The sequence below is a fragment of the Enoplosus armatus genome, chromosome 2, assembly GCF_043641665.1.
Source record: "Enoplosus armatus isolate fEnoArm2 chromosome 2, fEnoArm2.hap1, whole genome shotgun sequence".
NCBI classification, from domain to species: Eukaryota; Metazoa; Chordata; class Actinopteri; order Centrarchiformes; family Enoplosidae; genus Enoplosus; species Enoplosus armatus.
This window is the reverse complement of record NC_092181.1, coordinates 13,504,162-13,530,346: the sequence shown is the minus strand read 5'-3', so window position 1 is coordinate 13,530,346 and position 26,185 is coordinate 13,504,162. Positions and strand designations below refer to the sequence as shown.

The window sequence follows — 26,185 nt, the reverse complement described above, 5'->3', positions numbered from 1 at the left end:
GATTAGAGGAGCCAGGGCACACAGCAGAGAGTCCAAGAGCAGAGACAAGCTGCTTGATATACTCACCGTTTTCTGCAGAGACACAAAAATTGATCCTGTAGTCAATTAGTTTCACACTATGAATGTATGTAATTTAATTGTGTAAATGTAAAATATAAAAAAAGCGCAGTAATTTGCTCAGCCACTGTGCCAGACCAGCAAAACACCCCTCATCTGTCGGTTTAAAAAGGTAAACAGAAAAAGATGAAGAACATGCAACACTATGGATTCATGAAGCAACACTTAAGTAGGGTTACATCATGATTTGAAAGATTAAAATATGGATATAAAAGGCCCCTTTATTATCAATGTATTACGCTCAGAAAGTCAAGGAAAGCATCCCAGACTAGTACTCAATAGAAATCAGGCCCCAGGTTTTTGATACAATTCAGTTTTTCCTACACTGAATCTACTTACATTTGTCACCTGAAGATGGTGCCCAATCAGGGACAAGGATTCCCCCAACAGGTGTAGGTGAGCTGCAGCACTGACCGGATCCCGATCAGAGCAGCCAGGAGTCCTGGATGTGGATCTGAGAGCGTCCCAGGCTGAACCGGTGGGACTGCACATAGAACTAATGGGACTACAGGTGTCAGTCATGGGGCTAGATGCCATGGGATTAACTACAGACCTCATTGTAGACGCAATGGCTGTCACTGAACTAGGAACAGATATGAGTGGACAAGGCCTATAGGTAAGTAGAGTGGCTGGAGGGGTGGTAGTTCTGGCAACGGGATAGTCTGCCATTTTGTGGTGGTTATCTAGATACACCCAGTACTCCAACATGGAGCTTGGACTTGCCTGGGAGAAACAGAAAGGTAGACAAATGATAAGTAGAAGTGAAAGTAGAAATAAACTTTGAACAAAATATTGGATAAATACTTGATCAACGCCGCCCTCTGCTGTGCAACATGAATGCAGCAACTTGTCTTGGATATCCTGGAAGAGAGTTTTTACACAAGTCTTGAGCAAGTATGGAAATTATGTAATTACAGGCATTTTAAATCAGTCCTGAACAAACAAATAATCCCATGTTCTTTTTCCATCTGTTCTCTCACCTCTTCTCCTCCTCTTATTCCCCATCTGTCTTGTGGCACACAGACTGGGTAAGCAGGGAGGAAGCCAGAGGACTCTGCTCCATAAAGCTCAGGATCACCTGAAACATGTCATGTATTCATATTAAACAATAGAAGATTATCCCGTTAAACATCTTATGAAGTGCCCTTTCTGCTCCCTTATATTGCACTGTGGTCATATGATTAGTCATGGCGGTATTAGCTGACATTTGCACTTCATTTACCATACTGTATTATGCCACAATGGATTTATGACAGTTACAATATAAAAACCTCTTCAGTTATCTACACAGCTGACGCATCAGAAACACACACAGTTACGTTAAAAGCACCTTACCAGAGTGTCGCCTTTTCTTGTTGAGCAAGCCATTTGGTTTCTGAGAAAGGTGAACAATAAGCTATCACAACCGGGGCTAGAAAGTGAATCACAATGTCCAAATGGTATCAGTTTCACAATGCCTGATATATTGCAAGACAGTTATCTATAATGCATAACAATAACCGTGTAACCGATAAGGAAAACACACACGTAATTTCAGGGATGAATATTCAATCAATCATATAGAGTTTTATAGAGAGCTTAAATGGAACAGTGAGTACCAAACTGCATAGTCTGAGCCTATTAATTCACACACACACACACACACACAGTTCACGGAGTTCAAGGACACACCTCTGACACTGCAACAGAATATACCACAACACTGATGCTAAGGTATCACGTGCTCAGTAGTCAACTATTTCGCCAACATTCTTCTAACTACCTCAAAATCTGAATCTGGTTCCTGCAGCTCCTCCACATCCACCATTAAGTCTTTGTAGTTCCTTTTCTTCTCTCCCTGGCTGAGTCCACTCACTAGATCTGCTTCAACATCCATCTACACACAGCCGGGGATGAGAGGGACAGTGTTGTGGTTGAAAGGAAAGCACTACCAGTGCAAAGGAGAATACAGTGTAACTTCAGAAATCATTAAGTTATGATTTAAAGACCATTTCATAATAAAATGTAGTTTATTTTGAAGCTATGTCTAGCCCTATTTGAATGTTGTTCAACCAAAAAGGAGGGTTAACTAAATGTATTATAGTAATTCAAAATGTATGAGTTGGCACTGACACTTGGCAAGTGAATGAACCATTAACCTTTATTTTGAGTGACTTAACGGGACTATGGTAATGCCATAGTAAGCAAAATAGAGAGGAAGTAGCTAGCTAACGTTTATGCTAAATCAGGTGTTTGGCACAATGGAGGTCTTGCTAATGTAGTACATAATGTCCCCTAGCTACATGAGAATGGGCTTTAATGTTTGTAATAATACAGAGGACACTTGACTGTCTGCTCCACCTGAAATATTTGGCTTTCCTACGGGTTGAGTCAATTTTAATCGACAACAAATGAAACCTAACGGATAAAGCTGTGAGTTGAGGACAGGCTGTAACAGCTAACTGACGCTACGTGTCGCCATGTTACAAGTTCAAAGTCTGTCGTCGACGTTTCTGGGTCACAGCGACGGTTGACTGTGATATTATGCCTGAAACTTGGCTGAAAGCTAACGTTAATTTGACAACACTTTTGTGTGGGACATATCCGGTTTTGTCGACCGAACAACGAGCTTACACGTAGCTAACTTCCAATAAAAAACTTTGAATTCGGCCCGTGTTTTTCGCCGGTAGCCTCAGGTGAACACAATGTCTCAACCACGGTCTGAACTCCGAGTCGGTCACGGATCTGAACCGTGTTAAGGAAAAGCTGCTGACTCACGTTTAGCGCCTCTCCAGTCGCTCCCTCCCTCCCCGTCTGTCTGCTGATTCATGTTAGACTACACTGAGAGTCAACTGATTTAATAGATGACCAATTAGTGTTGCTGCAGCTGGCTCAGCAGATACCTTTCTGTGACACAATTTTCACATTAAATCATCCTCTCGAAATATGTTTTTGATATTTAAGAATGTATTAATGATTTCAATATTTTACAGTAAGACTTCACTAGATATCTTTCATTTCTACATTTCTATGTCAATTAATTTCAAATAATCTGTATTTTGAAAATGGATTTTTCATGTGGGCCTTAATGGGAGTAATTACACTTTATGGCCCAAAGTAGGTAAACATTATTGTCCTTATACTTTTGTGTACTTCTGTTGGGCTGTTTGTGGTTTGAACTTGGCCACATATTTCCAATTAAGGGAACTCTTAATGCTACAGCATCCTGTGATATTTTAGTCAAGTCAAGTCATTTTATGTTTTGTTTTATCAAGCCCAGAAATCACATATTTGCCTGAAAGGACTTCACAATCTGTTACATATGATACCCTTACCCTTAGACCCTAAACACTATTGTCTATTTTGGACAATAATGTGATTCCTGTTTTGTGCCAGCAGTTTGGAGAAGACCCTTTCCTGTTTCAACATGACATACAGCCATGCTCAAAGGTGTGGTGTGAAAGACCTTGACTGGCCTGCTCAGAGGTCTGATCTCAACCCCATCCAGCACCTTTGGGATGAACATGTGGATGTAAAGTTCAGGTGTACAGGTGTACATACTTCTGGCCATGTAGTGTTAATTCTTTCAGCAGTATTAGATTGCTAGTAGTCTGTATCACTTACACAAGTCATTACTAAACCATTTACAGCATGTCACAGTCACATATGTCAGATTAAGCATCCAACCAGACGGGCAAGTGTGATGTGACTCGATATCCATTTAAAAAAATATGAATCTATTTATAAAAAGAAACACTTAATGATGCACATTGTTATAATTCACAAAAATAATATGAATTCAAATTGATTAAAAATTCAAATCAATAACAGTGTAACTTAAATCCAAAAACAGTTTGTAGCCCTGGGTTTATGATAATTTAAAGTATTAAGTATGGACAAAATCACAGAAATATCTTATATATATCTTTTAATATAATTGTATCAGTCTCACTGCTGGACATCACTCTGCCCATTGTAGTGGAAAAATGTTACCTTATACTGGAAATAAAGAGAATTGATCCAACAGAATTGTCTTTTTCTATATTTATTATATTCTTGCAAGAAGATGAGCCGTCAGTCAACAGAGTATTAGTCTATTGCATGAGAGAACTCATAACTCAGTACAGAAAACCTCAGATACTTATAGTGAGAGACAAACAAGAGCAGGCAGGGGCGGGGGTCCTAAGTCATGCTCCCCTAGTCACTGCCTGTACCAGGTGTTGCCCAAGGCTGCACAGTCCCAGTTTTCTGTTCTGTACTGGGAAAGAAATGTGGTTATGGCTTGACTGGCATATGTCAAGGCTACGTGAACTGAACAATAAGATGTTTCACTTGCAACCTCGTGATGTACCAGTCACACAGTTACAGTTCTTTTGATTCAGAATTAAAGCTAGGAAATTATAACATTGCATAGGATGATATAAAGACAGTAGCATTTCCATTAGAAAAGAGCTGCTTTTTTTCTTTTCGCGTGAACATTGGTAGACTTATCAGTAATCTGGTAGTGTGGTGAAACAGCGGAAACTGTCGGTGTATTGTCTTGATACGATCATGTGATTGTTTTTCTGTACCATTCGTCACTGTGTCAACACTTCCTCCCTCTGCGGCTTCAGAAACTCACACAGTCATGTTTAGAGTCGGCTCCTCCTCCTCCTGGTTCAACTTTGGAATTCCAAAGCTGCGCTGTCACGTTTAGCCCTCCTACCCCCTCCCTCTGGTTTTCCAGGGCATTACTAAAACTTCCTTACTCATGCTAAGTCCCATAGCACCTCCCTCAGAACTTTTCCAACTTGCTCTCAGTGTTGCTGCATCATGTTAACTCTCAGTCCCACCTACTATTTTTGCTGAAGTTGCCATATCATGTTTAGCTGAGGCTTTGTGACGCTGAGTTCCTGTTTTCATTCAGCTGCTGGAGGGAGGAGACAGAGGAGGATCATATAAAAGGGGGAGAAGACTGTCAGCACACAGAGCACAAACTGTACTGCACATCCAGAAAGAAAACAGTGAATCACTGTGGAGTTAGACCAAACTACCAAACCTACAGAACTTCATCCTAACTGGTGAGTAAAACACAGAATACTTACATTCCCTTTTTTGTCGTACTTTGAATTTCATAACCTCTTGCTGACGTTTTATACCTCTTACATAATTTCACAATGCTGGTGATGATGTTGACATTTTAACTTTATTTTCAGGGCCACAATGGAGACAGAGAAGAAGACTCAGACAACAGCAGAGCAGCTGACTGACAGGTAAGAGTGAGCTGCTGTGATTTAAATATATAAATCCTTCTTTCTAACTTATTCACATTTCACCACTGGGTTTTGTAATATACATCCATGAAATGCTCCCAGATTATTGTGTTCAAACTGTACACATCTTAGAAAACATTAAACTTACACTGAGTTAGGGTGATCATATCTGCATTAGAGCTGCAGCATCCAAAAGTCTTTGTTTTATCAGCAGCACGTTGCCTACATTAGATAAACATCTATAGGTGCAGTAATTCAGACAGTTTTCACATAATGTATGCTCTGTACTTTGTCCCACATTCTTACGTGACCAAAGGCAACCATAGCTGTGGTCAGCTGTTTTTGATATAACTGAACTGTACTGATTATGATAAATGTTCTTTTTGCAGCGATCTGTCAGAACAAATCAAAAAGGTGACGAAGGAGAGTCACGTCAGGGCAGAAAACACAGAACTGATGCTGAGCTTCCAGAGGGGACGAGTCACTCTGCAACAGTACAAGGTAATATAGTACAGCCCAACACATTTTAAATATATTTTTATTGGATAACCTCACTTTTTTCATACCTCATTGTGTGGTAGGTCTATTGGCTATTGTGATCTTTTTGTCTGACACCACCTCTCCTCGCCCTCCTCCTCTTCAGCTGCTCCTGTGCTCGCTGTATGAGGTCTACCAGGCCTTGGAGGAAGAGCTGGACAGGAACTCCAACCACCCTGGTGTCGCACCCATTTACTTCCCGGCTGAACTGTCCAGGCTGGAGGCCATCGAAAAAGACCTGGAATACTTCTATGGCCAGGAGTGGAGAGAGAAGATTGTTGTCCCTGCAGCCACTAAAAGATACTGCCACAGACTCAGACAAGTATGTTTGATTGAATCATACATATATAACACACACACAGGCATTTGTCTACCGTTTGATACTGAAATAACTCTTCCTCCCTGGTTTTTTTTCTTCCAGATTGGTGAAGAAAACCCTGCATTTCTGGTCGCCCATGCTTACACCCGATACCTAGGTGACCTGTCTGGAGGGCAGGTCCTGGGCCGGATTGCCCAGAAGTCCATGGGGCTGAAGAGCACCGAGGGTCTGTCGTTCTTTGCCTTTCCTGGTGTGTCCAGCCCCAATCTGTTCAAACAGCTGTATCGCAGCCGGATGAACAGCGTGGAGCTGACGGAGGAGGAGAGGAACGGCGTGCTGGAGGAGGCCGTCAGAGCCTTTGAGTTAAACATTCAGGTACAGAGCAATGATTGCCGAGTAGAGCGAGAAACCTTTGAACAGAAAATGCCACTTTGAGGACAGCTGAATTAAACACAAGATTTACTTTTGCTCTCGCAATTGTTTATTAAGCCAGGAGCAGCTGACTGATGTTCTTTTCTTTGTTTTTACAGGTCTTTGACGATTTACACAAGATGCTGAGTGTCACTGAAAACCAGCTGCAGAACTGTTCAACACACTCCAGTAACACACCAGTAAAGACACTCCAGATTCCCGGAGCCATTATCACAACTACGCCGCTGTTCAGGATGGTCCTGGGACTTTTTGTGGCTCTGGCCACAGTCAGTATGGGAATCTACGCTTTTTAGAGAAGACTCACAACAAGAAATACTATGTATTGTTCTGTTGCTGTGTTTAGGTTGTAAGATCTCTTCTGTACTGTAAGATTGTTTAAAAGCCTTCCCTGATTATAATTTAAACACTTTAACGGTAAACCGTGTAAATGAGAAAATACTGTGTAACACTTTTGTAATTTGACTGAGAACCACATAAAATGTATTCATGAAGTTGAGTGTAAATATTTTTGAATTCTACAATTTTCTGTCCAACACTGTTATCCAGTGTGCATTAAAATGTGCAATACGTGTGCTTTTAATACTGTGAATATGTTACCTTTTTAATAAAATCTTTTGTTGAAAGAAAGTACTTTTCTTGCAGCAGTTTTGTGAAGTACATGTCTGTGCTTTAGTTGGCTCCGCTCATGCATGCTATTTTCTTGTAATGGGTATGACACTGCTGATGTTCAGGGTCCAGCTGGTTGACATTTGCACTAATGTTTTGGCATCTGACCATGTGCCTGCTGTTCATTTGGCTCTCAGTCTTATGATGTTTCCTGGTAAAACACTGGAAAAGATTCCCTGTTTATACAATTGCACAATTAATTAACCAAATTGCTGGTAAATCATCTACTACATGCAGAATTATTTTTGCTTTCTTCATCAGGCTAGCACCCTCTGAAATGGCCGCTGCTACTAAGTATTATTTTCATTATTGATTCATCTTTTTTTGATTGATAAATTAGACATTTGGTTATTAAACACACTGTCGAGTCAGGTTCTGTCAATCCATTCATTGACAAATTGTTTCAACTATGACACTATATCGAGGACTACTCTGTAAATAGTCTGTCCATTTTCCCACTGTACAGTAACTTGTTACAAATAAGTTGTTATGAATGGAATAAATTTGGTACCTGTCATCAGCTGGAGACACTAAACAGTGTTGTGTGATTGCGTCCTTTCACAATCAGTTCATGAGATGAAGAGGAACTATGATTTAGCAAAATAAAAAATAAAAAGAAAGCACGTTTTCCCCCCCACAGTGACCTCTTCTTAACACGTAACAGAGAGACAACACATCATACTTGTATAAAATTTGGTATCCACTTTTATTGTGGTTTCATGGATTTTCTAAAACCTGTGCACCGGTGGCACACATTATAAATTAAAACACAAAATGATTGTTAACAGCAGCCAGAGCACATTTCTGGCTTCACCCTAGGGCCTATTTCATAGTGACACAAAACAGTACAGTGCTGGTATCTGTCTCCCCCTAGAGGACAACTGAAATAAAAACGAGTCATGTCAGAAATGATTGTACTTCACAGGAATTGGCTTACCTCAACCTTAAAAGGCACAGCAGCCTGAGTAAATCAGAAATGTCCTCTTATTGTCATGTATACTGTCCAAATCTTTAAAAGCTGAAATGATGCTTTACATTCAGATACATTCCATTCTACTGCTGTAGCTTCTCTTTCGTTCCACAGTCAGTATCAGATCAGTACCAAAACCAGAAGATAAAAGCATTTTGTTTGACCAGACCCAGGAGCTCTGGAAATGCATCGCTTGTTGTAAGAAGGCCATCAACACAAAACTAAACCCAACGGCTTCAAACTAGAAAAAAATAGGCAACTATAACATTTTTACAACTGACAGGGTTAATTCACAATGTTACCTCGACATGCCAATCTCTACCCACCGTCCCCTCAAAAAAAAAAATATATATATCACACACATACACATATATCAAAACTCACAATCATCTACAAAATCTACAAGCTACAAAGTGGCAGATGAAGAGTATCCCAAGGTGCTTTAAGGGGGATTGCACAGCATATCTTGTCTTTGTAAATGTCACCGATGGTAAACAATGAAAAAGACACACTAAGGACTGATTTTTAAAACAAAACAGAGAGCACAAACTCAAGGCAAAGCGAAGGAGAGGATCCATATTGTGGAAAGGCCAAAAAACAGATCCACATAATAAAATAATAATAAAAGCAGCTTTAAAAAGGAAAAAACAGTACAGACGCTAGTCAAATAAAAGATTAAGTCTTCGAATATCCTCAAAAGCTGAAATGACACCATTTCATCTCATGGTGACATGAATGGACCTCATAGCATTTCTTTGTTCAGAACAACTTTTCTGTGTTTTGATGATTGCATATCAGTAGAGAGGCCTGCGTTTCTGTGACATTCAAGGCCATGGGTTCATTTGAAAAACTTCACTTCATGTTTTCACTGGCTTTTCTGACAAACTATGATGCCGACTTGACCAAGACAAATTTCCTGCATTTACTCCATTGATATAACATATTGCACATTACGTATTGAAAGGGGAAGTAAATTACATGCATCGAATTACCATAAAAATCACAAATTAAAATAGCCTGTCAGTCATACAAAAGTGAAATTACTTTGCTGTAATATTTTGCTACGTGTACAGCTTTCCATATTCTTCATCTAGCTTGATTTGGCACAATGTCCTACTGTAAAAGGCAAAGACTTTCCAAAGCCCAAATAGGTGCATATCAGACCTAAGCAATGCACTGTAGGTTACAGTTTTCAACATCTGTCTGCATCCTAAAACACCCTCAAAACATCTGCATAATGCCACATCACCTTGGCCACCTGTTTGAACAGCTAGGACAGTTTCGGCTAAAAAAAAGGTGCAGTTACTTTTAGGCAGGAGCGGCCATCACTGGGCTGCTCAGTTGGTTTCGTAAGAGGACAGCAGGGCCGCATCTACCGGCTCCATGCAGGAGGGGCAGGTGAAGGAGCGCATCAGCCAGGGGTCAATGCAATCCACGTGGTAGATGTGAAGGCAGGGCAAGAACCGTATGGGATCGCTGTACTCAAAATCCATCATGCAGATCACACACCTGGAGGAGAGAGAAGTCCTTAATCTTTAAGTATGAATAATTGTTGGTAGAATTAGGTCAGGTTAATCACTTTTACAGATCTTCAAACACATGTAGGCTATAATACATCTCAGCACAGAATACAATAAAACTTATACACGCATTGTTAGAAATTAACATATCTCAAAAATCTAAACGCTCATTTTGACCAATGGTATGTATAACTACAATTTGTGTCAAATAATGATATTCGAAATCATCTATTTTTAACAACAAATTAACCAAATAATTACGCCAAAAACTCTAACTGCTAACTTGTAGAAACTTCACTTGAGATTTACTGACAATGGAGTGATGAGATGGTGAAAACAATTTGCATTTTGGGCTGCACTGTTCCTTTACTCCAGACTGCCTCATGTTGTAGCACTGGATGCCAATTTACTACTGAGCTAGACATCTGATATCACAAATACAAAACAAATATTGAAACAAGTTTTGCCTATTTCAGACTCACTCTTTAACTTTCTTGTCAGATGGGTCGGAGCCCGGGTCAAAGATGCCTCTGGGCAGGTGCTGGATAACACCGATTCGCTGGGCAATGCGGACCTGCTCCTCCTCGGTCAGCTGGCAAGCCAGACGACTCTCACCTGGGGTGGGGTGGTACACTGGCACTGGCTGGGTGCGCTCCTGGAAAAGAAGGAACAGAAGACAACTTGTGTCATCTATGAAGCGATTCTTCTTAAAAAGGGGGGATTTGTCAATGTTCCCCTTGCATTAGAGCCGGACAGACACTGGATTTCTGAGGCTGATACTATTACTGATACTTGACGTGTCTGATTCCCTCCAAATGACTTTTAATGAACTAAGATGTTTTAAGGGTAATTTGGAGGAAATCAGACACTGCAATGTTGCCTGTGTACCTGTGCTTCTGTCAACACCAGCAGAATGGCCATCTGACTAGTTGTGATTGATGATATAAAAGCACTGTTGCTTAAGTCTAGGTATTGTCTGGAGTTTTGGTTGTCATAGTATTATGACATAGATTATACGATGGCTTCATTATAATTACAGTTAGATCCAATTTTCTGAACATACTTAACCAATTTCACAATAATATTTTCTTCACCCATCCCAAGTTTAAAACCGTATGTTGCATTATAGATACTGAGGTTCTGATTAAAAACAAAACAAACACATCTACCACATCTACTTACAAGTGCAACTGTGACAAAAATAACTCAAACTTCCAAATTAAAGGAAAACTCTTAACAAGTACCAACCTGAATGAACAGCATCGTTCTGTTAATTCCTTATTGGACATTTCCATGACTGGTACATTAATACTGAGAGATAACAGTATGCTGACAGGTATAACAATCACTGATTAGTAGCTTTTATGGAAATAACATATTAAAACTACAGAGGTGACATGCTCTTAAATCCCCGGAGTGTCTTTAACTTGAGCCCCAGCAGCTCACCTGGTAGGGCGGCGGAGGCTCTCCGGGCAGGCTGCCCCCCTCGGACTCGTTCAGCAGCGACAGGTCATCTGCACCTTGTGAAAACAGACAGTTCCCCATTGAACTGAGACCACCATGAGAGTGTCCACTTCGTTCTGGGGGTGACAGACACTTAGCAAGCGTCAACTGGAGCTAAGCTAACCAGCTAACCTTTGAACGATGTGGCTTGACGTTAGCTTAGCTAGCGGTTAGCTGATAGTTTGTTGTTTGTCATTCCGCGAAGAGCTTGACGGGAAAATGGCCGGAGGAGCGACCAAGCTCTCTTCACGGAATAAACACCCAATGCTGAGCTGGTAAAACAACTGGTGACACAGATTTTCACCGCCTCAGCGAGGTGTTTTTTGTGCGTCTGCTGGTACGCTGGCTTCTTGTGTTTACAAAAAAACACAGACCGGAACTTCGTCATCATTTGCAAAACACCAGACTTCCGCCTTCTATGATATGTTGCTCATTCTGAATAAAAGCAGATAATTGTAAAATGATTTTTTTAAGTCCTATAATTTGGAATTTAATCCTAACAGTTCTGTATTTGTGTATTTTAAAAATACTGGAAATACTGCCCACGAAACTGTCTGCGTGATGACGTCACACGTATGCAAACTGCAGCTAGTTTGGACAGTGAGCCCGTGATGTGTCCAGACTCGTTAGAGAGGCATGGAAATGGAGCGTAAGGTGCGTACAACGTGTTGATTGGTATATTTCTATCAAAACAGTTGCCTTTATATAACTATACTGAAGTGTTCATTTTTTTGTAGGCAGTTGCCTCCTAACCATAGAGCGAGCTGTCCTCAAAGCTAGCTTATTGGAAACGTTAGCTTTTATAATTAGTTAGGTTATATAGCTTTTTCAGTTTTTATAAACAGCTGATTTTACAAAGAGACAGAAAAGAGACAAAAAGAGATATAACTTAACGCCTGCATGTGTTGGCATCATCGTCATTAAAAGGTAACGGTTGTCATTATGTCAACCGTAGCCCACCGTTGTCGTGTTGTCTATTTCACTGGGGCTGTCATAAGTTTTTGTTGATACCAACTAAATCAGTTTATTTGAACAACGCTATATGGCCAATATATCATTTGGAAATGCATGCTACAAACTCGTTTTCCTGCATTTAGCTACCAGCAAGCAAAAAGGAGAAATGGATGCAGCAAGGAAAGTAATGATAAAGATATACGGTTTATTGTAGCTAAAATATTTTTAGGAATTGATCTTGAAGTACCCTCCATCAAGTGCAGACAGCTGCTTGAGCTTTCCACCGTGCTTCCTGTTTTTAACTTGAGAGCAGAGGTGTAGTAACCATATCTGTGTTCCTCTCTCACAAGAACTAAATGACTTCATGGATAACAAAATAAATCATTTTACTTTTTAGTGTAATAAAGTTTATTGGTGTCACATTTATAATGTGTCTTGTTAAGCAGTGAAAAGCTGTTTCTCTGATACTTGGTCACTTGATCAGTTGAGTCAGTGTGCTGGTGAAGGATGCTCCCTTGGAAATGTATTTTTTAAAATACAAAAATACCAGTTTATTTTGATACATTGCGTGGTTGCTATATTTTGTAGTTCAATTTGAAACACTTACAATTTGTGTATTTTGAATCTTGTGTCAAAATAGATTTTGATTATGAGGCAATGGGTCCCTGGGTGGGCTAACACATGTCCTGTGTGGTTGGTAGCACCATAATACTCCGTTAGAGACTGTATGAAGGGATGATACTGTGGGTGAAGGTTGTTAGTGGAGAGAAATCTGCTTTTTTTTCCCCCTGATCTGTCTGTGTGTGTCCTGCTCAATTTCCACTATGTGCTGGTTTTTGATATAAGAGAGATCTTAAGGACCGAAATGATGTGAGGAAGAGGCAATGCATTGCATGCTTAACAATAGTTAATAATTAAAAGTTTGTTTCATTTATCTCACTGTAATTAATAGCTTTCTATAGCAACATAAAAAAATTACTGTTGTTATTGTACTTGGGATAGCTAATTTGCTAATTTCTGCAGTGTGGTATGAAAGTGGGCAGTTGTCCTTTTATTACTGCCACCAGAGTAATTTCTGACTAGCCACCAACCATTTTATTTATTCAGCCATAATTTCTGTTCATCTGTATCTCCATACATTATGATCTGGTGCTAGGTATGTAATTCACTGTCAGGCAGAGGCGAGTGGAACAGGGCCGAGCTTGGATACAAAGTAGGACTATGATTTTCCCTAATGTCAGTCTTCATACATTTAGGCCACAGCTCCTCCTCCACCACCACCACCCCCTCCTCCATCCTGTGGAAACCAGCCTCGTAGAATCCGTCCTCCACCGTGCCCTCAACATGCTGCAATACCATATTATTCTAAGCCGAGCCCTCCGGTCCAAGAGACAAGTCCTTCATCTGAGACTCTACCTCACGCAGAGGTAAGTGTCTCCTCCACAATCTGAAGTTATGTTTGTGTGTGAGACCCCTTAAAGATCTTACTGTGAAATCTCCCAACATCCAGGGTGCACCAGTTTCACCCCCGCTCCCAGTGCAAAATGGACCCTCTGAGTCTCCACCGCCACAAGCTCAAGAAGACAATCCCTCTGATGGTGAAGAGATATGCGGTCCAGTGCAGGAAACTGAACCCGCATCACAGGTAGATTATCTTTAAGTAGATACTCTTGTATATCACATAAAACACAAGAAATAACTGTTCATTTTCTTTTTGTCTCAAGATGATCGAGCAACAAGACCAAGCAGACATCCAGTTGGACCAGACTGGAGAGGACCAATTGCCCTGAAGCACTTTAGTTACGTAAAAAAGTTACTTGAAAACTCTTAACCATAGTGAAACACTGTTACATGGAACAGCTGATTTGACAATTTAGAGCTTTGCTTTATTCATACAAATTTGAGCAATATACTTTATATATATACTGCCTTTGAGAAACTCTGAACCAAACAACTTCTATTTTAATCTGTCTCGTCTGGGTTCTGGAGTACCCCTTTATTTACGGGTACATTTATTTATGTACCCGTTTATCATCGAAGCTTAGGTACAATTACATTTCTTGCGACAGTGTTTCCCCTGGGATGAGGAGCTGTAGCAGCTGAGGTGAAGCAAGGCAGGCTAGGGACGTGGAATACCTACTATCTTTGAATCAGAATGGATCTTCCAAATGCTGTTTATTTCACAGATATGTTTCCTTGTGTATTCCTATCAAAGGATTGCATTTGCTGTAACTTAACTGTGAGATGCAGCACTATTTTCCCTTCGGCGAATGATAATCCTGAATCCGTTTTCATCGTTGCTTGTGTTATTGTCATCATCTACCCAGTGCTCATTGTTAGCACAAGTGCAAAGTTTCTCGTTTGTATGCTTTACTGTGTTTGACCTATGAATATGGATATGAAGCGCCTGTTACGCAGCTGCTAGATGCATATAGGGGAAACACTGCTGAGATTTTTAAAATGGTCATTTTATTGTGTTTATTTAAATGCACATCTGGACAACATTTTGTTTTTGTCACTTTCCAAAATATTTACATAAATTAAACTCGAGCCTGCATTGAACACTCAGTTTCTTACTTTACTGCTTCAAGGAAAGCATGAAAATACTTGTTGTTATACTGTTGTTGGTGCTTTAAAATCTTTATATGTCGGAAGAAACAGTCTTCAGCCATGCTAGCAGCTCTGTGAGGTAGGGCACTAAGGTTTAGCAGGTTTAATGTTTACCATGTACACCATCTCAGTTTAGCATGTTAGCATGCTAACATTTACAAATAATCATTTAACACAAAGTGCAGCTGAGGCTGAAGGGAACGTCTTCAGTTTAGCAGGTATTTGGTCATAAACCAAAGTATTGGACAAAAGATAAAGTTAAAGATTTAACCTGATGATGGCGCTAAATGAAAAGTCAGGATTAATAAAGTTATTAAAATTCATCCCCTGGGAACCATGAATGTGTGTACATGTATACTGGCCTTTTCTTATTAGTATAACTTAACTACTTAACTATCACGTGATTATTGCAGGACATGAAGCTCCAGAGCTGATTCTTTATTAAGTTACCAGTTTATAGAAAGAAAGACATGGCACAGCAAGGTGGTACAGTCAAGAACATCCTTTTTATTCAATCAGGTGCTGCTCTTCTCAAACTGTGTTTTTCTTCTTATGGAAAAGAAACTGTAATTAACACATGCATTTCACCTAGAGCTCTGGGGGTGTTCTCACAAAGAAGTGGTGCTGCACTGAGGGCATAGACAGAGGCGTAGAAGAGCTGGGAGTCAGGGGGCCTAGGGTGCTGCCTATTACACCAATAACCATACACGCTTGAGAAGATAAAGAACAAAATAAACAACAGAACAAAGACACGGAGAAGTCCAGCATGAGGTGGTCAGAGGAGAAAAATGGAGGGACTTCCCTGAATCCTCAAAAATCTGAGAGGTTCAGGTTCATGCTGGCTTTTAATCTATCTGGTTGGTGTGTTGTAAATGGCTAATACTGCTTTCACTGTGTGAAACCCACCGTGAACAATAATACTTCACTTTAAATAATTGGTTTGAATGGATGTGGTATATGTCCTGGAAATGCAACCCCCCTCTTTCAGCCTCGTGCAGGACAAGTCCGGTTATAAGGTGCTTGTAGCTTTCATTTACAGTCCAAGGCATCCTCAAAGAGAGCCTAAACGACAGCATACCCTGATAGCAAATATTAAAAGAAATCCAAATTAAAAAGGAAACAAAAAAGGGGAGGGGGGGGGGGTAAAACAAAGCCAAAAATAAATAGCTAAAAAAAGAGCAAACCCTTGTCCTAGTCAAAGCAGCCCCTTTCCAACATCCCAAAGCAGTTCATCCAACCCTCTCGACCCCGTTAACCTTCTCCGTAAACCTCTTCAACCCGAACCCGTCGTCCCTTCCTAAACCCACCCAAGGACACCCCCAAAAGCCCATCAGCGTAATTTGTTCACTTACATTAGCTGTTGAATGGAGAAGCTGAAGAAGATGGGTATGGTAATACAATGTGAAGCATACAGACAAGAATAACATGTGAGCTAACTGCATTCTGCTCAGACAAAAGTTTTTCGGCAATTTTTTTTTCACCCTCCCAACAGCGGAGAGGGCAGGGGAGAGAGAGAGAGAGAGAGAGAGAGAGAGAGACGGAGAGTGACGGACACACAGTTACAGACTACTCCAGTGTCTAAGAGAAAACAGACAGTGGAGACAGAGGGGAAGAAAAAAGCAAGAGCTGAACGAGAACAAGTTTTTTTGCCTTTTCAAAAAGATTTTTTTGTCATCATTTATCAATAAAAAGTAAAGAACTAATTCACACCAGTTTCCTTTTGTACTATATATATATATATATATATACGGCTTTTGAAAAGGAAGAGAGGATATAGGGGAGGTACAATGGAGGGGATTCATTTCGAAGGCGGAGGGGAAAAAAAGTTGTCCCAGAGCGCTGAATGGGCGACGACCTTTCACCTCCTCGCAGCACTCAGGGGCAACCTGCTACCTCGAGCCGTTTCGAAAAAAAGGGGCGATCTGGATTACAAAATGGAGTCTGTGAACAAAAGGCACTTTTAAGGGACAACCTTTAACTGCTGGGAAACTATACACTACAGCACAAGCACTATAAGAGTCATTTACAGAGGAGGGGGTGGAACAGGGGAGAGGCTCACCTTGCTGCCTGTTTCATAAAATGGTTCAGACCTCATATTTTTGCCTGATTTGAAGCTACTTTTTTTTTTTCCCCCTTTTCTTTTTTTGTTATCTGTGCAGGAGACAGAAGGTCTAACCTAGTACTCTTTCCATCGCATGTGGGTCTCAACACAACCTGCTGAATTATATCCAGCTCTAGATTCAGAAACATATCAAGATGATCATGGGAAGAAAATATTTCTGGATGTGAAGCATCTCCCGCAGTACAGGGAGGGACTTGTCATGTATTTATGCCAATGTATGTGATAAAAATGAGTTAAATTGGGAGGGTTGTTTTGTTTTTTGCTGGTGAGTTTCAGGCGGTGCGTGGGTAAGTTATCTGAAGAGTTTCTTAGGCTTGACAGTATAGGTTTGTTTTTTTTTCTAAAGGTTGAACCAAAATGCCTTTTGTGTCACAACCTTAAGGAATAGGAACCTCTCCCCCCACTCAATACAAATAGAAGAAGATAAAAATAGAGAGAGGAATAATGCTGTTTCCTAAATGGTCTGTTATTTTTGTTCATTACCATTCATTTACAATAGTTCTGAATGTACTTTATAGTGTTAAAGCACCAGTTTTCATCTGATGATAGAGAAATTTTTTTTCTCAAGTTGTGTAGATTTTTTTTTTCCTTCAGCCCTCCCACATTTTTATAAACAACTGATTACACATAAAACATTAAAAAAGAGACAAAGGAAATAAAAACAAATACCCCCAACTTACAAAGACTAGGATTTTTCATGGCCCTCTCTTTTAGAGTCCCGGAGCTTATGGACTTGAAACAAATACATTTTTTTTCTCTTTTCTCTTAGCTTTCTTAAAAATCTCTAACAGACAAACACAATGATCTACCCAATGCATTGCACGTGGCTCAATCGACACATATTTTTCAATAATAATACTTTCCATCAAAAAACAAACACTTTTTTTTTCTTCAAACCTACTGTCGATTTTTGACATGTTCATCTAGGTATTATAATGCTGCGCTGCAGATGGCGATGGCGTGTGTCGTTTGATCCGTACTGGTAACAGTAAGGTGATGTTATTGAAACGGGTTGTGTGGGGGGAAGGGGGGTGGGGGTGGGGGGGGTGAGAGTTCAGAAAATAACTAGACTGCCAACCAGCTCATGTAGTAAAAGTTAAAAAGGAGCATATATCATAAATATATATGTATAAGATCTCTCTCTCTGTCTTTACAAAAAAAAGTTTGCAGTCCTCTATAAAGATCTGTCCAATGGTTCCACATGCACCAACGCTACCATTCCCTGTAGCTTTAGCTTATATGTGGGAAGAGAACCTGAAGTCAAGTTTATTACTAATTGCATGAAGGGAATACAGAGGCACTTTCATATATTGTTATAGTCTTGATATATGGTTTTAGTACATAGAGCTAATGTTACTAGAGAGGCTGAGAACAGGGCCTCAGCCCTGTTTACTATCCCTGCAAAATAGAACCAACAGCTAGGCAGTCCAGTTATTTTGTGAGGTCGGCTTTTGTTGGATTGTGTCATGATGAAAATAATACCGATAGCAATTTCAATGTGAACATTTACATAGAAAAAATATCTCAAATTAAAAAGACAAATCTTAAGTGAATGAAAAACCATTAACAAAGGCAGTTTGGAGAACCAAATATAAAGGCTTCCCTTTATTATCTTATGTCAGGTTGTTGGTGGTGTTAGCGTGCATGTGTGTCTGTCTGTATGTGTGTGTGTGTGTGTGTGTAGTCCTGTGGGTTTTCCTGTGACTGGACTAAGGGATACAAGGTGAAGCAATGCAAGGGATGCATGTGATGAGCTGTTGTTACTGTGCTGTCCATACGTGAGAGATTTGAGAAACTGCTGTTACTGATTTGTTGAAATCTGTTTCGCTAATAATTTGAGCATGATACTTAAACGTGTTACTGCAAACTAAAGAAAGAGTGTTATGACATGCAAGAGAAGGTTAAAACAATCCAAGTGAGACAAAACCAAAACCAAATCTGGCAAAAAAAAGGAAAAACACCTACAAACAAAATGAAAGCTAATAATATGAAGCTGATGCTGCGTATGCATTACTGTAAATTAAATTCCATGTCTATGAATAACAACAAGATGATACTATGAGTGGTTGTGTGACACTATTCTGGAGAAGATGGTGTGTGTGTGTGTGCTGTATGCAAGCGTGTGTGTGTGTGTGTGTGTGTGTGTGTGTGTGTGTGCGCTGCGTGTTTCAGGGCCTAGACTTGAATGTTAGCACAGTCACATCCCTGCAGTGGCAGCCAGCCTCCACTCACTTCCCTAATCGCTCATCTGACCATCGATGTGCAATACTGTTCATCCCTTATTAAAAATTAATAGTGCATAGGTGAGGGGACGAAAGAGCACATGTAGAGTTAGTGTTATGACTGTCTGTCGTGTGTTCACTCGCTTGCACTCGCCTCATGGCTATCACTTCTCCCACAGCAGGACGCCCCTGATACTTTGACAGGTAAACAAAGACCAGCCACTTAGTGCATATATGTCACACCATCGGATGGTGTCACCATGATTGGCCAATCAGAAATGAAAAGAGGCTCAGGGCGGAGCGAATGAAGCGGCAGAGTGTGGCGTCACGCAGGCATGTGGCTGTGGTTACGGTCTGGACCCCGGGCAGCACTGAGCTGCAGGTGGGGTGGAGGGGTGGGTGATTGGGGGGGGGGGGTGGTGGGGGCGGTCAGGTGGGACCATGCACCTGGAGGAGAGGTTCGTGGAAAAATACACAGATATGGAGGTGTGCAATGTGGGTGGAAATCTTTTCAACTTGCACATCCGACTTCACCATTTACCACTACTTTTTTTTGGATCTCCCAGCCAATGCATGGAGTTTCATTGTGGAGACAACAAAATGAAAAAAAAAAAAATCATAAAAAAAGAAACAACAAATGTGTAATTGGTCATTTGTCAGGTTGTCATATTGTGTTTCCTTTCTGACATTTCGCGGTGTGTGTGTGAGACAGTTCCTCATCTTCCTCTTCCTCCTCTTTGCATTCTGCGTCTGTCCACTCAATCTCATTGAAGCCTCCTGCATAAAGGGGGACGAACGTTCCTGTTCAATTCGTGTTGGATTGGGAGTCCTCTTGGGGTGGGGTAGGGTTTTCAGGGTTCTGTAGTAGTACTTTGAATAGTGTTGGCGAGAGAGAAAGACCTTTTAGTGTCAGCAGTCTGTTCTTAATCAGCGGTGATGTGTTTGTTTTTCAAAATTTCCAATTTTCATGACACAATTTTAGCTCTTGATTCAGAGAGGCCTTGTCAGAGGAACCAGGACTGTGGAGAAGAAAAAAAGAAAAGATAAGTATGTTTAAACAACATCAGAAGATTTACATTTAAAAATACAGAATATAACCTGCTAACACACACACACACACAGACACACACACACACACACACACACACTAGTTATTGATATGAATAAAGGAGGTAGAAGTGGTGGGACATACCAGATTATGAAAGGGTATGAAGTATGAACACAGAACAGCATCTTACACAGTGGACTTTAAAGCATGGTGTAAATTACTTGTTCCCAACCCACAAAGGGTCACAAGGTAAATCTGAGAGGTTGCAGGGTGATTAACAGAACAGAAAAAAACAGAAAACAGAAAAAACACATTTCTGCCACACAAATGATGTTTATTTTTTCAGAATTTCTTCTAATCTTTGCCTTTTTTTCTAGCAAATTACTGGTTGATTGCACCTCTTTAGACTTATAAAAACTAAATAAAATATAAATCGAGTCTGTTCTTAAACTGCTCTCAACCAGGAGCAAATGCAAGCGGTCGCAAGTGGAGGTTGCTTTGTTTAACTCGTCTAGGTGATCGTTCCTCCACTAGGTGGCCACCTCCTACTCCTTTTCTCCCTCACTTACAGTTCTTGCTGAGCTCAGCTGTCCCATACAGTGTTGAAAAAGTTACTACCTCGACTTCACCACTTGCTGCTTTTAAGAGAGCTGACTCTGGCGTTTTACTCATTAAAAACACTTGTGTTATTTCAGAGCTACAAATAGCATTAGAGCGGCAGTTTTTCTATTGGCCTGGATGGCTTTCCAATGAGCAAACATGGGACTATAACTGCTCTGTCATGCGCTACCAGTTTACATGTAAGGCGATCCTCCTAATATGTCTCTGCTCTGTGGGCCCGAGTGGTCTCAGGCTACACTATAAAGCTATTGAGGGCAGCTACTCAGGGGATCCAGTTTCTGAGTTTGATAAGAGGGCAGAGTGGAGGCTTTGGCACAGGCTGAGCTGTTCTGGCTGCCGCTGACATTCCACAGGCCTCGGCCCGTTGAGAGCGGCGAATCACCCCACCTTTAACAGCAAACTCTGTTGTCCCCCCATTCTAGCAAACCCAGAGAGAGTTTTAACCCCCCTAAACCTCCATCTATCCTCCACCACCTCTGCCTCCCTCCTTCCTACCCATGATTCTCTGGTGTTTGTAGATAACTCCTCCTCCTGGCTCTGACTTCCCCTAACCCCCCTCTCTTTTCCTCTCCCTCTCTCACTCCGGCTCTCCCAGTGTAATCCTTGGCAGTGGAAAGTGACCCCCTCTCTCTAACCCCCCTTCAAGTCCAAGTTCAACTGCCTATGACATCATGTCTGGTTGCCCGCAGCAACCAGACAGCCGGGACGTGACTGTGGAGTGCAGCGAGCTTCGACTAACTCCCTCTCTCTTTTTTCCCTCCGTTTCTCTCAGTCCCTCCTACTTTTTTCATACACGTCCCCCTATCTCCCGCTCTCTTCCTGCATAGCCGAGGTCTCACCACCAGAGAGCTCCTCAGACCAGCTTTTCTCTGCTGCTTGTCCTGACAGCAGTGGGAAGACTCTCTCCCTCTGTCTTGGCTAGTTGGCTAGCAGGCGGCGTGGCGGGCTGGCAGGGCCAACGTCTGAACCTCTCCATATGCCAGAGAACAGCAGGATAGGCAGAGACCTCTGTTACTCACTCTGGCTGGGGTTGTTACTGACCTACTAGGCTCAGCTAACTGGGAGCAGTTGATACCAGTGCCCAGGTTCTCGCTGTGTGTGCCATAAAACCCGGCAGAAATGTTCAAAGTGGACATTTTTCAATAATGTTTGATAAGCAATAGCACGAGATAATAAGCGTTCTGAACAGATGTAAGCTGTTGTAAAAGCCCTGTTGTTTTTTAGGAGAGAAAATGAGGGGCAAGAGTTTTGGCACACAGTTGAAGTGTATGTGCATGTGTGTGCATAAGCGCTCACACACATTTGGATGGTGTTTGGATGTCCCCTCAGTGCCAGGGCTACATCTGTGGGAGAGTGGTGCAGGTGGGGAGCTCGAAAATGCTAGAGGGAGCAGCAGGAGGAGAGAGGAAGAGAGAAAGAGAGGGAGGGTGGACTGCTGATGCATGAGGGGAGAGGGGGTGGGGGGGGGGAGCAGCCGAGCAGAGCTGTGCCGAGGAGGAATGCAGATTGTTTCCATGTGTGGGGAGGACAGGAGAGCCGAGTTGGCTGCAGGCAGGTGCGGTTAGCCCCTAATGAGAAAAGTTGTGTTGGTGATGGAGGAGGCCCAAGACACTGCAGCCCAGTGGCAGAGCGCAGCCAAAGCTGAAACCACAATGTAGTTCACTACTGGCCTCACACGCTGCACTAATACATACTGTGGGGCCGAGCAGAGATAAATCAACACTGCTGGAGCTGAAACTAACTGGCACTGCTTACATTGACTGTGGGGAAACTACTGTGGTACAGACACTGTAAACCAATACTGCAACTAAAGGCCTTGATACATGGGCAACACTTGGTGTCAATGTAGGTGGGCAAGTTTGAAACCAATTGATTGACAATATCTTGTCTATATGACATATTTGCTGCCCCTAGTAAATTATAATATTCCTCTGCAAGCATTTTAAAGATGGCAGTGTGTAAGCTGTGGACAATGTCAACTCAAACAAACATTTTCACAAAAGATTTTTAGCAGAAGTTTTAAAAAACTGGATTTAACTTGTATAAAAACATATTAAGGTTCAAAGTTTATTCCTTACCTTGGAAATAGTTTGACAAAACAATCCCAAGTCAAGTTCCACAGTCTTCATTAACGGATAGAGTTTGCTCAGTTTTCATGGACATGAATCTGTTGACATGCAAGCTTAACATCTCTTTATAACAGCCACTGAGCTTGCATATCAACATCCATCAATTAAAACTGAGCTAACCCCATCCACGGATGAAGACTGTGTGATGTGGTTGAAAGCTCTGGAAAAAGCTTGAAAGTGGACCTCGAGTTGAGATTGTTTTGTCAAAATGAGGGCCCGATTTAGCAAAATGATGCAGGTAACAGTTATGAACAGAGGCAAAATATTCAAACTGCTGATCAACACTGGTAACATGGGCTGAATCACAGAGTGCAGCAGGTTGCCAATGCAGAGCCATTGTCTGAGTACTGCCTCTGTATCACGGCCTTCGCTCTGAATGACATGCTTGTCCCTTTAAACGTGAAGATTAACGGAGCACTGTAGAGTATCATCTATGTACAGCACTGTGCAGAGTCACGTTTGCAGCGGGTGATGAGGGACAAGGAAGAAAAAGACATAAAAAACAGAGGAGGAGGAGGAGGAGGAGGACGAGGAGAAGGGAGAGGTGAATGGGTGGATGTTAATTAAATGAGGGAGGTTGGCGGGGTACCTGAGTCTGCTGGGGGATATTCAGAAAGTTGTCCCGTGTTCCGATGCCGACAAACCGGTTGGGAGCTGTGGAGCCTGGCGTGGAGTATGCTATAAACAGAGAGAGACAAGTGTGTACATGCTTTTTACACACACACATACACACCGAGCTCATAGTAGAGTTTGATGCTCTCGTTACCATTATCTATATATTTTTATATAATATTAACCTGCTAAGACTATGACTACAATTCACTGTCAAATGAATTACTGGGAAAAGGGTCAGGGATACTGATGCCCTATTAGTCACATAGATGATTTACTCATTTTGTGGGCAGGTCATTGTTATTTTCTTTCACTTAACCGTTTAATCTATGGTTAACAAGGGGATGTACAGTCTGTAATGATTAGCCCTAACATGAAGAAGATATTTCCCCCCCAAATATGGCTGCGCTGTTAGTCACAGGCACTCCTCAGCAGCCCCTGGCCTCAGTAATAAGCCACCGTAATCATAGAAAATCACTGAGGATACACTGTGGACTTAATAATAGGGTGACCGATGGAGGAACTGCATTCACCACCAGTGGTAACCAATGCTCCATTTACGTTTAATAGGTTAAGAGGAGCATCTTGCCTACACAGTGACATCATTCAGTGATGTCACAGGATCAAATTTAGGGCAGTTGTGCTCACTGGACTCCAACATGGCGGCTGAGTAGAACTTTTGCTGTGCATGGCTTGATTGAGGTTGAGGGGATGGGGATGTGTGGGGGTGACAGTGACAGGGCTGGAAACTGATGCATGAGTGAAGGTGAGAGTGTACCATATGCATATGTGTGTATGTGTGTGTGTGTGTGTGTGTGTGTGTGTTTTTATGACCGTAATCACGATATCTTGAGAATCAGAGACAAAATTAGAGGGGGTAAAAAAAAGAAAAATAATACAGTGATAACAGTCACCGGAATGAGAAAAGAGACGGAAAGTACGATATTTATTTATATAGATATTCATATAAATAAATAATAAAGTGACACGTTAATCTGAGAGAGTTGGGAGGGGGGAGGGGAGGAAAGGTTGATAGGACAGGAAGAGGAGAAAAAGTCAAAACAAAAGGAGGAGAAGGCGCCCCGGTTGCTCCGTCCAGTGCCCCCTCTTGGTGTGCCTCTCCCATGGCCCGACTCTCGCACTGCACCTGTCTGGGTGGAACCAACCAAAGCCTCACCGCTCCCTGATGACACTCCTCTCTCCCGCTCCCCCAGTATAGCACTAATTAGACAGGTTTGATTAGATTTTATCATTCATGTTTTGAGAGATGGGGTTGTTCTTGTTATTTTACTGTGATTTCCATGTTTTTTGTTGTTCTCAATTTTTAATTGTTGTGAGATTTGTGTGAAAGTGGCGAGGGGATTGGGTGGGTAAAGTGGGGCATGATGTTTTTTTGGAGTCCACGCCAACTGCCCTAATTTTGTTCCCTTAAAAAGAAAAAAGAGAGAAATAAAGGAAAAAAGAAACAAAGAAAGAAGGATATGAGAATATATCAAATAAAGAAAAGAAGAAGGCAAAAAAGAAATGAGAGAAGGGGGTAGATTGTATTGCCGCTGTCACAGACAGACATGCAAAGTCTGCGTTGATCAAAGGCTTGCGGCTACAGAGGCAACGTGCACAGGGCCCTGCACTGCTCTGCTCCTCCCAAACTACAAAACACATCAAAAAGAAGGGAGAGAGAGACTACACTGCCTCTTGTGGTGCTTGCAGGAAACCGAACACCAGAGAGAGAGAGGAAAAGAGAGAATAAAAAGATTTTGAGGAAAGAGAAATGGTGGAAGAAAGAGGCTGAGAGGGTTTGCAAAGATACAAAGAGAGAAAAGAAGACTGAACTTCAGAGCAAGAGATACAGAAGAGCTTGAAAGAGGATCTCTGGTTTGGCAAAGGCGTGGCTTCTGCCTCAACAGAATTGGATCTTGCTAGTACAGTACAGTACAGTACAGTACAGTACAGTCCATAATGTGATGGATGAAATTGGAGTGAAGCTCCTGGGGCTGCTGAGTGTTTGACTGAACAGACTGCAACCTTACTGGAAGCAGACAGTCAGCTAAACTATGAAAAATTACAGCAGTAGCCATTGTAGAAGTCCCAGACCTGTGCTTTTTCAGTAGTTGTACTATAAGATTACAGAACAAAGTGTGGCTGCACCGCACATAACACAGGGACTTCTATGATGGCTACAAACCTGATGTATTATTGCTTGGAACAGAGGACAAATTAGCTGCCAGCTAAGAGCTAACCAACCTACTGCAGCCTAAAATCGGTTCGGACTGGCCTATGAGAAGTGTGGGGAGACTGGGGCAGTAATGGGGGTTTGTGGAGGGGAGTGGGAGTGGGGGGTGACTTACACGGAGATGCGGGTGAGCTGAGTCCGCCGTCAGTGGGCGTGCTGATGATTTTAGAGTCGGGCATGGGGAGGGGCACAGGGCGCGCCACCGGGGGTGGCGGAGGCAGCAGGAAGGAGCCCGGCATTTTGCTCTGGCCACCTCCATTAGGCTGCAGACGGACCATACAGACAGGGTGAGCAGGACACACCCCGAGAATATACAGTGCACAGGGAGCCAGACACACA

At 41.8% G+C, this 26,185-nt stretch overlaps 4 protein-coding genes across 8 annotated transcripts in view; 2 read left to right on the top strand and 2 right to left on the bottom strand.

Annotated features, from left to right (window-relative positions):
* Positions 1 to 5,069: 5,069 nt before the first annotated feature.
* LOC139293651 (heme oxygenase-like) lies at positions 5,070 to 7,227 on the top strand. Its single transcript, XM_070915413.1, has 6 exons — positions 5,070 to 5,156; positions 5,292 to 5,348; positions 5,738 to 5,849; positions 5,992 to 6,207; positions 6,307 to 6,579; positions 6,735 to 7,227. Exons 2-6 carry the CDS (start codon positions 5,299 to 5,301, stop codon positions 6,927 to 6,929), a joined length of 846 nt encoding a protein of 281 aa, XP_070771514.1. The 5' UTR covers positions 5,070 to 5,156; positions 5,292 to 5,298; the 3' UTR covers positions 6,930 to 7,227.
* Positions 7,228 to 9,420: 2,193 nt separating this feature from the next.
* rnf11a (ring finger protein 11a) lies at positions 9,421 to 11,592 on the bottom strand. Its single transcript, XM_070920572.1, has 3 exons — positions 11,239 to 11,592; positions 10,275 to 10,447; positions 9,421 to 9,781 (listed from the first exon to the last, which is right to left on the bottom strand). The coding sequence occupies exons 1-3, from the start codon at positions 11,335 to 11,337 to the stop codon at positions 9,610 to 9,612; spliced, it is 444 nt and encodes a 147-aa protein (XP_070776673.1). The 5' UTR covers positions 11,338 to 11,592; the 3' UTR covers positions 9,421 to 9,609.
* Positions 11,593 to 11,894: 302 nt separating this feature from the next.
* Positions 11,895 to 14,794, top strand: LOC139302200 (actin-binding protein WASF1-like). The gene is made up of 4 exons (XM_070925826.1): positions 11,895 to 11,949; positions 13,506 to 13,676; positions 13,760 to 13,894; positions 13,974 to 14,794. Exons 1-4 carry the CDS (start codon positions 11,932 to 11,934, stop codon positions 14,037 to 14,039), a joined length of 390 nt encoding a protein of 129 aa, XP_070781927.1. The 5' UTR covers positions 11,895 to 11,931; the 3' UTR covers positions 14,040 to 14,794.
* A 552-nt stretch (positions 14,795 to 15,346) lies between these two features.
* nfixa (nuclear factor I/Xa) overlaps positions 15,347 to 26,185 on the bottom strand; it is a 96,958-nt gene continuing 86,119 nt past the window's right edge. For 4 of the 5 annotated variants that reach the window (XM_070925999.1, XM_070925991.1, XM_070926008.1 and 1 more), the window contains 3 exons: positions 25,962 to 26,109; positions 23,591 to 23,679; positions 15,347 to 20,222 (listed from right to left, as the gene is read on the bottom strand). In XM_070925999.1, the coding sequence (XP_070782100.1) occupies positions 20,208 to 20,222; positions 23,591 to 23,679; positions 25,962 to 26,109 (252 nt within the window). In that variant the 3' untranslated portion in view covers positions 15,347 to 20,207. The remainder of the gene's footprint in view (positions 20,223 to 23,590; positions 23,680 to 25,961; positions 26,110 to 26,185) is intronic. The other variant, XM_070926016.1, reaches the window with a different exon arrangement.

What these genes read in the sequence shown, in the direction of transcription:
- LOC139293651 (XM_070915413.1), top strand. Translation starts at nt 5,299, where the DNA reads ATGGAGACAGAGAAGAAGACTCAGACAACAGCAGAGCAGCTGACTGAC. An exon ending in TCACTCTGCAACAGTACAAG is followed by an intron (nt 5,850 to 5,991) that starts GTAATATAGTAC and finishes CCTCCTCTTCAG; the next exon opens with CTGCTCCTGTGCTCGCTGTA. An exon ending in ACTGCCACAGACTCAGACAA is followed by an intron (nt 6,208 to 6,306) that starts GTATGTTTGATT and finishes TTTTTCTTCCAG; the next exon opens with ATTGGTGAAGAAAACCCTGC.
- rnf11a (XM_070920572.1), bottom strand. Translation starts at nt 11,337, where the DNA reads ATGGGGAACTGTCTGTTTTCACAAGGTGCAGATGACCTGTCGCTGCTG. An exon ending in AGCCTCCGCCGCCCTACCAG is followed by an intron (nt 10,448 to 11,238) that starts GTGAGCTGCTGG and finishes CTTCTTTTCCAG; the next exon opens with GAGCGCACCCAGCCAGTGCC. An exon ending in TCTGACAAGAAAGTTAAAGA is followed by an intron (nt 9,782 to 10,274) that starts GTGAGTCTGAAA and finishes TCTCTCCTCCAG; the next exon opens with GTGTGTGATCTGCATGATGG.
- LOC139302200 (XM_070925826.1), top strand. An exon ending in AGACTCTACCTCACGCAGAG is followed by an intron (nt 13,677 to 13,759) that starts GTAAGTGTCTCC and finishes CCCAACATCCAG; the next exon opens with GGTGCACCAGTTTCACCCCC. An exon ending in AAACTGAACCCGCATCACAG is followed by an intron (nt 13,895 to 13,973) that starts GTAGATTATCTT and finishes TTTTGTCTCAAG; the next exon opens with ATGATCGAGCAACAAGACCA.